Raw genomic sequence first — 14,483 nt, 5'->3', positions numbered from 1 at the left:
GAGAATCACAAACAAAATCATCCTTAAATATGCCTTCTGCTCAAAAATGTATGCGCCTTAATATTGTATCAGTAAATGAAAAAGTATGTGCTGATGCCATTATTTGCCGTGGGTGGGAGCTATTTGCTCATTTTGCCTTTGATCTTATGACCCCAGACACCCTGTCACTGTTCAACAGTAAAAGAAAATTAGTTAACGATAGAATACACTGCAAAACAGGTAATGCAAAATAATGAAACAATCTGCAGGAAAAAAAGGCAATATAATGAAAGTTTAACGAAAACAATCTGCCTCCCAAAATGTGGAAAGACTAGTGACAGTAACAAAGATGAGATATTTCAGGTGAGCATAAGTCCTAGTAGTCTCTAAAAGATAATGGTAGAAGTATTAACATCTACCTTAATGGGATGTAGCCTGAAAGCAAGCAATGCATTACAATTCAAATAGCAAAACATTCACTTTCCAAAACAAGCCTGAATGTATTTAACACAAGGCACAACATCTTTTTTTATTTGAATTCAGGAGTCAAGAACTAAGAAATGTGTTTTCAGATGTCATTTACTCCAACTGACTTCTTACAAGGAGTAGAAGGAACCATTTGTAATACAGGCTACTTCAAAGGGGAATGAAAATTAAAACATTTACATAGACTCCTAATTAGCTCTCTGTTGATGCACACAAGGTCCAGCAAGCAAAGATAAGTGAATCCTTTCACTCCTGGACTGGCCCCACCCAGCCCGACAGGTCCCTGAGGAAGAAACCACAATGTCTTATATCCAAGGAAACGGTTAGAGCAGCAACATTCTGTTAACAACAAGGAACAGATCAAAATATGCAGTCATCTTGGGGCCTTGCAGATGTGGGGAAGGCATCAGAAAAGGATGCTTCACACTCAGGAGGAAGGCTGAAACACTTTTATGAATTGTCATTTCTCAACCGAGGATAAAGATGGAAGTAGTAGATGAATTACATTCTGCCAAAAGTCGTATCTAAAATGTTTGTCTGCAATTAGAACCAGGCAGGGAAGTGTAGACATGTGCTCACACAAACACACATGCACACGCATTAAGTTCGGTGGGGGTTACTGGCGAGCGTCCCCGTTAGCTGCTTTACATGTTCGTGCTCATTCTTGTCTGGCTGTTAGCTGGTGTAAGCTCACCCTGGCTTCCTTCCCTTGGAGGAGACTGTAAAACAGAACACAAATTCAGTTGCCTTAAATAGCAGTCCACAATATGTGACTTAACATTTTATTTACATCGGTTTATTGTATGTTCTAGGTTTACATGTTGTGTAACTCATGCAGAGAGACTACTTAAAACATGTTTGAGCAACATAATTTCTTTTGAACTATCTCCTGCAGTTGCAGGCACAGTAAGCGTTCACTCTAATTAAATGAGTTACTGCTAACAAGGATGACACTTACTGTTTTACTAATGCTAAGGATAACTCAGTGGTGACTTTTAGCTAAATGATCTAATCTACAGAGCTTCCATATTCCTCACCTTGGATATTAGAACAAAAAGCATTCTTTAGATGTTGGAATGGTAAATTAGGCTGCAGTATGCTCACTCAACATGCATTGTGATTTCCACTGCCAATATCATCACTATGTTTTCCTCGGGTCTATATTAGAACATCGAATATTTAACAGTGCGAATCACTAAAGGTTGACTTTTAGTGACCGAACTGTTAAAACATCGAATGTTCAGAAAAATAAAAAAATAAAAACAAGAACAAAAAAACTAAACTGTGTAGGCAGGGGGGAAAGCCCCCCCCCCCCTGTGCCCTCCACTACTTAAATATACCAACTCCAAGACTGCACTACATTGAAGTAAACGAAAATCTCCCCTTACGGAGATTTCTGTTTACTTGTTTGATGTTCTGCAGTTTAGCTATTCTCGTGTCGACAATGTCAGATCTGACATTGTCAGCTTTCGAGAATTTAATATAGACCCGTTTTCCTCACCTACACAGAATATTCAAAAAAAATCCAATAAGCCCCTCGTCCAATTTTTCATTTATAAAACCAGAAAAGGTGTCCAAATCTGAGGGGGAAAAAACATTTATTCAGATTTTTCCAGATGCAGTCTCAGAACCACCACTATACTCTCCAAGCTACTGATGTGCAGGTCAGTCTCTGTGATCATGTACGCTAATATTTTGTCCTTGGGAATGCTCCCTCACACTAGGACAGAAACGTCTTGTGGTGACAGCCACTACAAGGGTGGGACATTAGAAGGGACTACACAGAAACAGCAGAGATGACGCCTGCATTCTGTAGAAATTCTTATCATATGATACAAGGGTTAGGTCAGCTCAGCTGGCAAAACTGGACTTGTAAAGTCCACTAAAGCAACCATATATAAAACTTGACATTAGGAACCAAGTACATTGTTAATGCTGTGAGCACCAGTAGCCTGAAATATTCTGCAGCTTAAAACTAACTGCACCTAAATGAGATACTGTATTCCCTTCTAAATAGACAAGATCCCATATGTGGGCAGAAATGCCTTGCAATAACAGCATTTCCAGTGTGTTTCAGATTGCAATGGGGCTATAAGCAGCTTCACCTGGACTTTGTTGTTTCACTGTGATTCCCAAGCAAAGGAAAATACTCACAGTAGACTCCTTTTCCAAACGAGTTTATTCTTTGTGGAAGTGGCAGGAACCAATTGCCCAGATAAGGAGAAACTTTCACTACATGCAGCTTCTTGTTCCCTACTACCAGATGTGTGTGTTTGCACACCCAGGGAGAGGAAAGAAGTACGACTAAAGAGTCTAAAATTGGTAGTATCTGGCTTTCAAGCAAAAGCACAGGAAGTCCCTGGATTCCTTTGTAAAGACAAGCAACCTGGAGATGCAAAGAGCTTATCCATTCTTCTGACTGACAAAGAAGGAACAATTGCACCATGACTATGTAAAATAAGTTTTGGGATAAACTGGGCGAGACCTCTGAGACTGAGAATGAGCCTGAGGTCCATGATTCTCTCTGGGAATGCAAAGAACCTGGAGTAAAAACTGCATCCTTTCTGTTCTTGGAGGACCTCACTGTATGGCAACATTTCTGTGACAGAGTTAACATCACTATCCTTGCCGCTCTGCTGTGAAGGGGTGGGATGCCCAGCATGGAAATTAAATGAACTTGGATGGTGTGAACAAATGGTAACATCTGAACATTTGACCTAAAATAGAAGTTCCAAATTAATGGGCATCCTTGTAGCTGGGTAGAAAGAAAAAGGACACCTAGCTACCTCCTGAGAGGGACAGCTGGGCAAATCTTTAGGGAATAACCTGCAGTCAACCAGAAAGTGGGCCACAATCTTCTGCTGCTGCTGCTAACAATTGCTACAGGGCTGGTGACCATTCTGCTGCAGTTCCTGCATTTTCTATCACAGCTTCCGTTCTGCTACTGCCCATGCCTGAATCACATCTTTTGTGTGCTCTGTTGTGTCACAGGTGCTGGGGAGATTGAGATCTCACATTTGAACAAATGAGATGGTTTTGCCCACTTTTCCATATTCTGCCAGCATACTTTATTTTACATTTGTTAACCCGGGGTATCTGACTGAGCCGAAAAGGCCCTTTTCAGCAAAGGCCCGGGGAGAAAAGCTCCACAAAAGAAAAATTACAGATACATTTAGTTAGACATGATCAGTATACACACAAATTACAAAAGACATGTTTTTACAGTGGTATGCGGCATATCAACAGTTACAGTGGAGAGAACAAACAAAAAAAGATTAATTTAAAAATAAAGGTAATTAACAGATTTGTGGTGTACAGCTGAAATTTGGAATATAGGTAGAATACATACATAGTACATAGGTACAGTACATACATTGTAGATTAGCCAGTGTTTGTGAGTAAGATTGAAAACTGTTATCAAGTACTCTAGATTTAGTATGTATACCTTTATCCACTTTCACTAGCCTGGGGAGCAATCATGGCACTGCCAACTTTGCCTGAGATGTTGCCTGATGAGGTCTTTAAAGGAGGCTATGGATGATGTGTTTTGAATGCTAGTGGGGACAGAGTTCCATTTTTTAGCCACTGAACTACTATATAGCGCATCTCCAAAGCTATTGTAGCTGTTGATGACTTCTAGTAGTAATTTGCTTGATGATCTAAGAGGCCTTTTGGCTGAGTGATGTTGTACTAGGTTTTTGAGGGCAGGACACTTATTGGGGGAGGTAACAGATAGAATGACAGAGGCAGAGCTGATTGTAAGTTAGGAGGTTGGGCAGTTCAAAGCCAGTGGAGCGGTCTCAAAGCAGTACAGTGATGAGTTCTATATGAGCAATTTGCAGCAAAGCGGGCAATTCTGTTATAGCAGGCTTCCATTTGGCTTAGTTCAGTTTTGTTGAGATTAGTCAGAATGGGAGATGCATAGAGTAGGGTGGATAGAAGTTGGGAGCGAGCAATGGCTGATCTTGTGTTGTTGGTAAGAAATAGTTTGATAAGGTAGAGTGATCCCAGTTTGGCATGTACTTTTTTAATAGTTAAGTTGAGATGACTCTCAAATTTTAGGTGGGAGTCTATGGTTATTCCCAATAGCTTAGCCTGTGTCACTGGATTGACTGGAGTAGCATTTGTGGAGTAGATAGTGAACTGACTGTTACCAGTGTTTTTGTTAGAACTGGTTATAATCATAAGCTGAGTTTTCTTTGGATTGAGGATAAATTGGGCTTTGGTAAGGTAGTTTTCAACTTCAGAGAATGCTAGCTGAGTTGTTTGCAGGAGGGTGGGAATGTTTTGTGCAGCACAGATTAAGGTAGTGTCATCTGCATACTGAATGATAGATGCATGCTGTGTGGAGGTATGGAGGTCATTTGTGAAGACTGTGAATAGTAGTGGTCCTAAGATAGAACCCTGTGGGACTCCTATAGTTATGGGCAGCTGAGGAGAGAGAGAATTTTCATATTTCACAGCTTAGTATCGGTCAGTTAAGTAGCTTTGGAACCAGGTAAGAGTGGAATTTGCTAGGCGATATTGGTTTAGTTTTTTTAGCAGGATTTGGTGTGAGACTGTGTCAAATGCTTTGGACATATCCAAAAAAAGAGTTGACACCTGTAGGCCATCATTTGTGAGACAGTTTACTGTGTTTGTGAAGCAGAGGAGGGCTGTAGTGGTACTATGGGCAGGCCAGAAACCATGCTGAGTAGGTGACAGGATGCTGCTGTCTAGGAGATAGTTTAGCATCTGGGTATGGATGCATTTTTCAAGGATTTTGGCCAGGGGATAGTGAGGAAGTAATTGTCCTGTGATACTAAGGATAGAATTGAGTTCAAAAAGTGGGATTTGAATTGTGTTTCAATGGGAAATTTAGTGTCAGGGGTGGTTGGTTTGGGGGTAGCCTTTTGGGTGGATTTTAGTAGCTGGTTTACACTTTTCCAAAATTTTGGGGGTTGTGTTGGTATTTAGTTTGTAATGTTGTGTAGTAGGATTTTTTTGTCCAGCCTAATGCATTTTTTTGCATGGTTGCTCAGTTTTTGGTACTTAGGCTTTGTGTTTCTTTGTTTTTTTTGATAGTAAAGCTAGGCAGTGCCTCTAGACTTAAGGATTTGTTTGGTTTCTTTACTGAGGCAGGGATTTGTAGAGGTTCTAACCTTGATTTTGCGCAATGGAGCGGCAGTGTCTAGGTGTTGTAGAAATGTTTTGTTGAAATATGCTACAGCCTGGTCAAGTGGGAGGGTTTTTAGGGAGGTCCAGTCACAGTTACAGAGTAAAGTGTTGAGGACCTCAGGAGAGAATGTTTTTGTGTTTATAGTGGATATATAGTTCTACTAGGAATAAAGTATATTATGTTGTGGTCACTTAAGGTGTCTGGGAGACTGCCTGTGTGAGGGTACAATGTGGGGCTGTTAGTTAGGACCCAGTCAAGGATGGATTCCCTTTTAGATTTTTTATCACATCTAGTTGGAATTTGGACTAGCTGCTGGTAGCCATGGAGATTTACTAGACTACTTGGTGGTTCTGATATAGAGGTGAACCAATCTAGGTTGAAGTCCCCCAGAATAAGGGTTTCTTGTGAGTATGTGGAAGAACACCAAGATAAGAAGTCTTCAAAGCTAGCAGGTGTACTACTACGTGGAATATAGATCACAATTGTGGTGATGACCTTTTTAGGGTGAAGTTGAAGTGAGGTAAGTATGTCCCAATTATTGGGGGAGGGGTAGGAGTTTGGTAATTGACAGACAGTTAAGTTGGACTTGTACAGTAAGGCATACGAAGTGGTCTGTCTTGTCTAATGATATTGTAGCCGGTAGGGAGAAAGTACAGTTTTGTACCTACCATAAATGTAGATGTTCGAGGATCCACATTGCTGCAGTCCTAACACTTGGGTAGTCCGCTGTCCCAGTCGGCCCGAATACCAAAGTATATGGCTGACGTCGGTCAAGGCGCATTAGTCTGACGTCAGGACGTCAGGGTACAAATGCGCATGACCGACGTCATATCCTCAGTCTTTTCTTGCCCCAGATGTCAGAAGACCCTAAAAAGATAAGGCCAAAACCAAAAAACACCAAACACTCCTGCACCAAAAATATGTACAATATATACAAAATTACAAGAGTATAACCTCACCCACACAACCACCCCTAAACACAGAGGGGAAGGAGGGAGGGTATTGGACTGCAGCAATGTGGATCCTCGAACATCTACATTTATGGTAGGTACAAAACTGTACTATGTTCTTCATTCCACATTGCTGCAGTCCTAACATTTGGGTAGAATCCCAAAGCAGAGGTAAGGGAGGCTGGCAAATCATAAAGAAGCAGGAGCTGTCAACATGCCTTGCAAAATAGCTGTGGCAAAACCAGCCCTAGATTTAGAGTAGAGAGGAAGGTGGTAATGCTTAGAGAAAGTATGCACTGAACTCCAAGTAGCTGCCTCCAAAATATCCTTAGTTGCCACCCCCCTTAGAAATGCTGTTGAAGTGGCAGTAGCCCTAGTGGAATGAGGCCTAATCCCAGCTGGAATCTCCTTGCCATGATGGGAATAACAAAATGCAATGCAAAACCCAATCCACTTAGAAATAGTTTGTTTTGACACAGGCTTGCCCTGAGAACTCAAAGCAAAAGAAACAAACAACTGCTGAGACTGCCTAAAATCTTTAGTCCTGCTTAAATAATAACGCAACTGCCTGTGTACATCTAAAGTGTGCAAAATCTTTTCCCCCTTATTTTGGGGATCTGCATAGAAAGTAGGCAAATGAATAGTTTGGTTTAAAGCCACACTAGAAACCACCTTAGGCATAAAGGAAGGATTAGTACGTAATGATACCCTATCCTTATGGAAAATCAAAAAAGGCTCTACCGCCATAAGGGCCTGCAATTCAGAAACCCTTCTAGCAGAAGTAATGGCCAACAATAAAGCAGTCTTCCATGACAAGTATTTCAATTCAGCAGTAGCCGCAGGCTCAAAAGGTTGTAGAGTAAGTTTCTCCAACACAAAATTGAGATCCCAAGCAGGAGTAGGAGCTCTACGTGGGGGTCTTATATTCTTTGCCCCTCTAAGAAATTGCTTGAACAAGGGATGCGAAAACAATGGTGGGTCACAATCATAGTGAGCTGAAATTGCTGCAGCATGAATCTTAATGGAAGAGAAAGACAAACATTTGTCCAATAACTCAGTAAGATATTGAAGAGCCACACTCAAATTAGGCTCAGAAATCTCCAAATTCTTTGCTGCACTCCAAAATAAAAATCTCTTCCATTTTTCTGCACACTTTCCTTGTACTAGGTCTTCTGGCTTCCATAATCACATTTAAAACTTGTTGAGGAAGTTGAGACCTGCTGTGTTTCAAAACAGAATATGCCAGGCTGTTAGATGAAGAGAGTGAAGCTTGACATTGAGCAGATGACCGTCCCTCTGAGACAACAGGTGTGGAATCAAAGGTAAAGGCCATGGAGGCTTCCTTACCAGACTCCTCAGTAATGGGTACCAGTGTTGCGAGGCCAATCTGGAGCTATTAAAATCATCCTTGGCTTGTCTTGTCTGACCTTTAGGAGCACCTTTGGAAGAAGAGGCAGAGGTGGAAAGGCATACACATGAAGATTTTTCCAACTGAAGGAAAGAGCATCCACTTTCCAAGCTGTGTGATGAAACCTCTTTGTGCAAAACTTTGGCAGCTGGTGGTTTAGTGGAGAAGCGAACAGATCTATGTCTGGAGTTCCCCATGACACTGTCAATTTCCGAAATACATGAAGATCCAGTTTCCACTCGTGGGGATCCATGATTTGTCTGCTTAACACATCTGCTAAGGAGTTCTGTGCTCCCGGCAGAAACCTTGCCTGAAGAGTTAGTTGCAAGCTGAGCGCAGTCTCCCATAAAATCATTGCTTGCCTGCATAACGGGTAAGAATGTGTTCCCCCTTGTTTGTTGATGTACCACATGACAGTTGTGTTGTCTGTTAGAATCAACACCTGCCCTGGAAGAAGTAACTCCTTGAAAGCCATTAATGCAAACTGGACTGCTAACATCTCCTTCATGTTGATATGTAGATGCTGTAGTCTGGCAGGCCACTTGTCTTGTATCCACTTTCCATTTAGATGAGCTCCCCAAGCAATGTCTGAGGCATCTGTCGTTAGAATCTGACTCGCCTCTGGCCGGGTCACAGAGAGTCCTTTGTTTAGGTGACATTCCTGAGCCCACCACAAAAATTCCTGTTGAATGCAAGGTATTATTTGAATGACAGTGTCCAAATCCTGGCAGTGCTGTGTCCATACATTTTGAGATACCATTGCAGCTTCCTCATATGCAGTTTGGCATTGGGAAGCACCAGAATACAAGATGCCATGAACCCTAAGGCTTGAAGGACTGTCCTTGCAGTCAGCCCGGACTGAAGAGATAGTTGATGGAAGCAAATGGAAAGATTCTTTTGTTTGTCCGGGGTTAAAAAGGCCATCTGGGCTGCTGTATTCAGTCTCACACCCAGAAAGCACATGTCTTGAGAGGGTACTAGACTGGACTTTATTTCGTTCACAGAATACCCTAGGCATCTTAGCACTGCTATCACATATTCCAAATGCTGTAAGAGGTCTTCCTTTTCTTGAGCCAGAATCAGGCAGTCGTTCAAGTAAGGATAGATTTGTATTCCTTTTAGCCTGAAGTAAGCTATCACTGGAGCCAGAACCTTTGTGAATACTCTGGGCGCAGTAAATAAGCCAAAGGGCAATGCAGAGAACTGATAATGGGAATTCCCAGCTCGAAAACGCAGATACTTCCTGCAACTTAGTCTGATAGGCACATGAAGGTAAGCCTCCTTGAGATCTAAAGTTACCATCCAGTGATCTTTGCCCAGCAGAGGTAAAAGCTGTTGTAACGTCAACATTTTGAACTTGGGAATGTCCAGATAAGTGTTGAGGATAGATAAATCCAAAATTGGTCTCCACGTGTTCCCCTTCTTTGGTACTAGGAACAGGCGAGAATAAAATCCTAGGCCCCTTTCTGGCACAGGAACCAGCTGAATGGCCCCTATTTGGAGTAACAGAGAAATTTGCTTGTGAGCCTCTTTTCTTTGTAGAGGAGGAATGTCTGGCATGCCTTTGAAAGGAGGCAAGGTATGGAAATAAAACCTGTAACCGTGGTGAATGATGTCCAATACCCATCTGTCTTGGGTAATTAAATCCCAATTTTCTTTGAAAAGAGCCAGCCTTCCTCCCAAAGGTGCTGCCAGACGAGAATGTACTGGCAGCTGAAAAGGCAGGTCATTGGGTCTGTTTACGAAAGGACTGACCCCTGCCCTCACCAGAAGACTGAGCAGGTGAACTCCCTGTTCTAGGCCTAAAAGAACCTTGAGCTCTGCCCCTACCACGTCTAGACCTACCCCTAGACTGGGAATCATAAGCAGGATATGTCCATCCCTTAGTAGGCCAATTTCTACTAAACTTCGGAGGCTGCACCTGCAAAAAATCTTTAACAGTCTGCATAGACTTAGCCTTGTCCTCCATTTTCTTTAAAACTGCTTCCACAGGCGAACCAAACAACACGTCAGACTGTAATGGAGCATCCAAAATCCTTGTCTTAACATGCTCAGCTAAAGTCTGATCCCTCAACCAGGCGTGCCTACGAAGAACAGAACCAGTGGCAGCCACCCTCGAGGAGGCCTGCACAGCATCAAAACCACATTGCAAGGAATGCTTACCCACCTGTTCAGACACATGAACTAAATCCTGCAACTCTTTACACTCAATACCTTCCGCCAGAGCATCCACCTTAGACTTCAATTGTGAAAGGAGATCATTTTGATATTTTAACATGTGAAACTGGCAATTCAACGCCCTCATGGCTAAAGTGGAAGAAGTATACACTTTCTTTCCCCATCTATCCAAAGCCCTTGCCTCTTTATCAGGAGGAACAGGATTTTTAACAACAGAAGCCTTAACACCTTTAGGCCCCTGAGAGACAGTTTCCGGGTCTGCCCTAGGACTCTTAAAAAGATACTTATGAGCTTCAGGCACCCTATAGTACCTATCTGGTTTAACTGGGGCAGGAGGCAAAGAATCATGGTTCAGGGAAGCCTCTGCAAAAACATCTTCCACCACATTCAGAACAGGAGGTATAGCTAAAGGCCTGTGCTGGGGTAAAAACAAAAATTCCCTAAGCCTCTTCCTGGAATCAGAGAAATCTTGACCTTCCCATTTAAAATGCTCCCTCATGGAATGAAGAGTCTCTGAAAATGAAAAATCCTCAGGAGGAGAAGCTGAAGGAGTAGAATCATCCACATCAGAATCAGAATAAGGAGGATACTCCTGCAAGTCTTCAGCCGAAGACTCAGAAGCCTCCGAACACTGCTCAAAACTCTCAAACTCAGGTTCCACCCTAGGCCTCTTATCAGGAGGGGGCATAGAACCTCTAATCATAGTAATCAAATCTTCTGCCATTTTAAGCATATGTTTCTTAGGCAAAGATCCTGAAGAGCTAGGAGAAACCCCACTGAAGTTAAACCTGGCCTGCCTCTCAAAGAAGCCTTGGAAACAGAAGGGAGGCTCTAACCACCTTAGGAAGAGAGGGAAGAACAGCCACCTGAGAAGCCCCTTCAGCCTGGCCTACCTCCTGAGAGGACACATCCTGTAACAGTAAAGTCTCTCCCTGAGACTCCAAAGAAACTCCTGGCAGAACCTCCGGCTCCACTGAGCCTTCTAAAGAACCGACGTCCGGGACTGACGGTTCTTCCAATCTAGGCTTTGCTGCTTTGTCCTTGCGCTTTTTGGACGAAGCGGGCGTCGGAGCATCCGACGGCATTTTATAATTACAACGCTTCCCAAAAACTAACCTGGCACAGTCTAACCTTCTCTTAATAGTGCGTTTGTTAAATCTAGCACAAGAGCGGCATCCAACAACGTCGTGCTCAGGCCCTAAACAAGGTATACACAAGGTATGGTAATCCCTATGAGGTATCTGTTTCCCACAAGAAATACAGTTATTCACTTTTTCTGACATCCGGTTAAATACTGAGGCAAGAAAAAAACAAAATATTCCCCAACGGGGTACTTAGCCAACTTTGAGTCGGTCTGAAACTCCGACTTCAGACAATTTCAGAACGCCAACCTGCACTCGCAAAACTGCTTCTGCATCGGACCATGCGGCAAAAAAGACTGAGGATATGACGTCGGTCATGCGCATTTGTACCCTGACGTCCTGACGTCAGACTAATGCGCCTTGACCGACGTCAGCCATATACTTTGGTATTCGGGCCGACTGGGACAGCGGACTACCCAAGTGTTAGGACTGCAGCAATGTGGAATGAAGAACATCTTCCGAGTTAGCTATGTTTTTATTTAGCCATGTTTCTTTTAAAGCAACTATGTCTGGGGAGTAGTGTGCCATTGTGGGCTGGAGTTCAGGTATTTTATTTTTGATACTTCTAATATTAATATTTAGCATTAAAAGATGGTTAGTTAGTTTTGCTGCTGTTGTTGATTTGCCCAGGGATGAAGAAAGTGGGGGTGTTATATTCTGACATCTGTGTTGGATCAGTTTGTGTTGGACAGGATGAATTTGGGCCTGGGTTGGGGTGGATATCCCCACTTATGGTGAGAGCCTGCTGTTAAAATGGTGATACAGATGTTGGAGTTTGGTGAGGAGTGTGAAAAAGTATTGTGTTTTTTTGGAGTAGGAATGAGAGCATATGCGTTTAGTTCTGAATTGGTCCGTTATGTAGTTCTTGAACAATTGTGGGCAGATGATATTATAATGTGTGGTGTCTGTATATGAGAGTTCATAATGTAGTGTTGTGCTGCTAAGTTTAGGGACATTGCTAGAGTGATAACTTGTGGTGTTGTAAAGAATTATGAGAAAGACTAGATTTAGTTGTGTGATAGTCATAGTTATAAAGTTTAAGTTGGTTCTAGGTGGGGAGTCTGAACAGGAATTATAGGGTTGCACTATATGTGGATGGGGAAGTAGTGTGGGTGATGTAAAAAATGCCTAGTAGGAATGAGTGATTGGGAGCATTTTGCGTGGAGTCAGTTGGTGTGGTATAATGTGATATGACCTGAGGAGATGTGATTGGTGGAGGTGATGTGAGGGTGAGCTGTGGGTGTGGCTGTGATTACTATAAATGTTGAGGTAGTGGGGGCGGGAGGGAACAGGGGGCAGGGCAGGGGAGCAGAGAGAGCTCGAGTGTTAGCGAGGGTGAATGGAGCAGGGCAGAGCCCACCAAGACAAGAGAAAAAAGTAAGTATTACTTTACAAATCTGAACACTTTAAACAAATTCCTGAGGTCTAATGGCTTACCAGCAAGCAGAATGTAATTGCTGAAGTGCACTTGTGTCCTGGTGGAAGACTAGAAATTTAAAGATGGCTCCATGCTCAGCAGGAGTTTAATATAGACTTATATCTCATGTCTTTATTGATAACCCATACAGTGCAGTGTGTGTGTGTGTGTGTGTGTGTGTGTGTGTGTGTGTGTGTGTGTGTGTGTGTGTGTGTGTGGGATTCATAAAGGTCACCTTTGTATCCCTAGCAAAATCTGTAAGGTGCAGTCATACGTAATGGTACATTGCTACGTTGGTGCCTGTAAGCCCTTGCTGCACCATCTGCTAAACTGTGAGCAAAACAAATAATGAGGTCTGTAACAGAAGACAAGGTTGCAGCTTGACCTTCAAGCCCCCCTCCCTATATGTAATATGGCGCTTCACAAAGGAATCAGAATGGGTGATATGCAGTTTACCACCCTCTTGGTAAGAGCAGCAGACATGTAGATGTGCTTTCTGAGTCTGTCAATCACTCCAGAATCATAATTTGGAGAGTGAAGAGTGAGGCTCTGGGGAATGGGTGCCCTTTGAGGGGTAGCCATCACTATGATGATTAAATTTGGGCATCACTGCTCAGCATGCCCAGTTTTTAGGAAGCCAGAGGATCTTGTCCAGTCTCAGTTGGATAGGTTCCACACTACAGTATAACTGAGAAAGTATCTTACCATAACAGATGTTCGGACAGATCACTGTTACAGTATTCCTTACATCTGGGATTGGCATCCTTTACTCCTGCTTTCAAGAGCTCAGTACTTTCCCCCCACTGCAGCATACAGCTCCCCTAGATTATTGCCCAACATGTTAATATTAAGGGGACAGAGTCAAAGTGGAGACAGATCCCTTAAAGCTAGGCAGGACTCAAGCACCTAAAGATAGGGGGACCATCCCTCTCCTCAGTCAGAAAGCAAATAACTTGTCACCTAGACTTAAGCAAAGGGGTGCAAGGGGGGAATAGCAGGAAGATAATCTTACAAAAATAAGACAAAAGGTATAAGATGCACATGGAATACCCACTCATAGGAGGGAGACAAAGGCACCTCCCTGGATAGGAAATGGGTAAGAAATATTACTGCAAACGTGATCTATTCAAACATCAACTACGCACCTCATTATATCATTGTTGCAGTTTTCCTTTCATATGGAATGATTCCCAGAGCTTATGTAAACTGGGTGGTAGAAAACAGGGGTGACCCTCACTGAACAAGCTGTAACTTGTAATGTCTGTAAAAGTGTGGACAGATAACCAAGTAGTTGCTTCCAAATTAGAATGGAGTCAGTTTCCTGCACAAAAGCCTCAGTAGTGGGAGCAGCCCTAGTAATGTGGACCCTCACTACACCTGCTAGCTGTTACATGTTGGTGTAGCAGAAAAAGATACAGCTAAAGACCCATTTGGAAATTATTTGCTTTGACACTGGGCTGTCCCCTTTTTTCTTTGCCAGTCAATCTTTCTCAAATCCTTGGTCCCATCTAGATAAAATCTCAAGTGTTTTTGCACATTCATTGACTGCGGGACGCCCCCTATCAATTCTATTAGTGAGGAAAGAAGGTAGGAAGTTGAATGAATTGATTTTAGGATAAGCTGTGACACTACCTTAGGTCTGATGGAAAGGTTAGTCCTGAGACTTGCTCTCTCTTTTTGAAATACTGGAAAGGGTGGGAATGCATATAAGGGCTTGCAGTTCTGTTACCTTCCTGGCTGAAAGCCCCATCAGCAGAGCTATCTT

The 14,483-nt window shown here is 42.8% G+C and overlaps 1 protein-coding gene across 3 annotated transcripts in view; it reads right to left on the bottom strand.

Moving 5' to 3' along the window:
* Positions 1-478: 478 nt before the first annotated feature.
* Positions 479-14,483, bottom strand: part of GPS1 (G protein pathway suppressor 1) — a 2,619,406-nt gene continuing 2,605,401 nt past the window's right edge. For all 3 annotated transcript variants that reach the window (XM_044068228.1, XM_044068227.1, XM_044068226.1), the window contains exon 14: positions 479-1,184. In XM_044068228.1, the coding sequence (XP_043924163.1) occupies positions 1,110-1,184 (75 nt within the window). In that variant the 3' untranslated portion in view covers positions 479-1,109. The remainder of the gene's footprint in view (positions 1,185-14,483) is intronic.

Source organism: Protopterus annectens, chromosome 4.part0, assembly GCF_019279795.1.
Source record: "Protopterus annectens isolate FY-2018-M chromosome 4.part0, PAN1.0, whole genome shotgun sequence".
Lineage (NCBI taxonomy): Eukaryota > Metazoa > Chordata > Ceratodontiformes > Protopteridae > Protopterus > Protopterus annectens.
The sequence above is the reverse complement of the archived record's forward strand: the minus strand, read 5'-3'. Positions and strand labels throughout refer to the sequence as shown.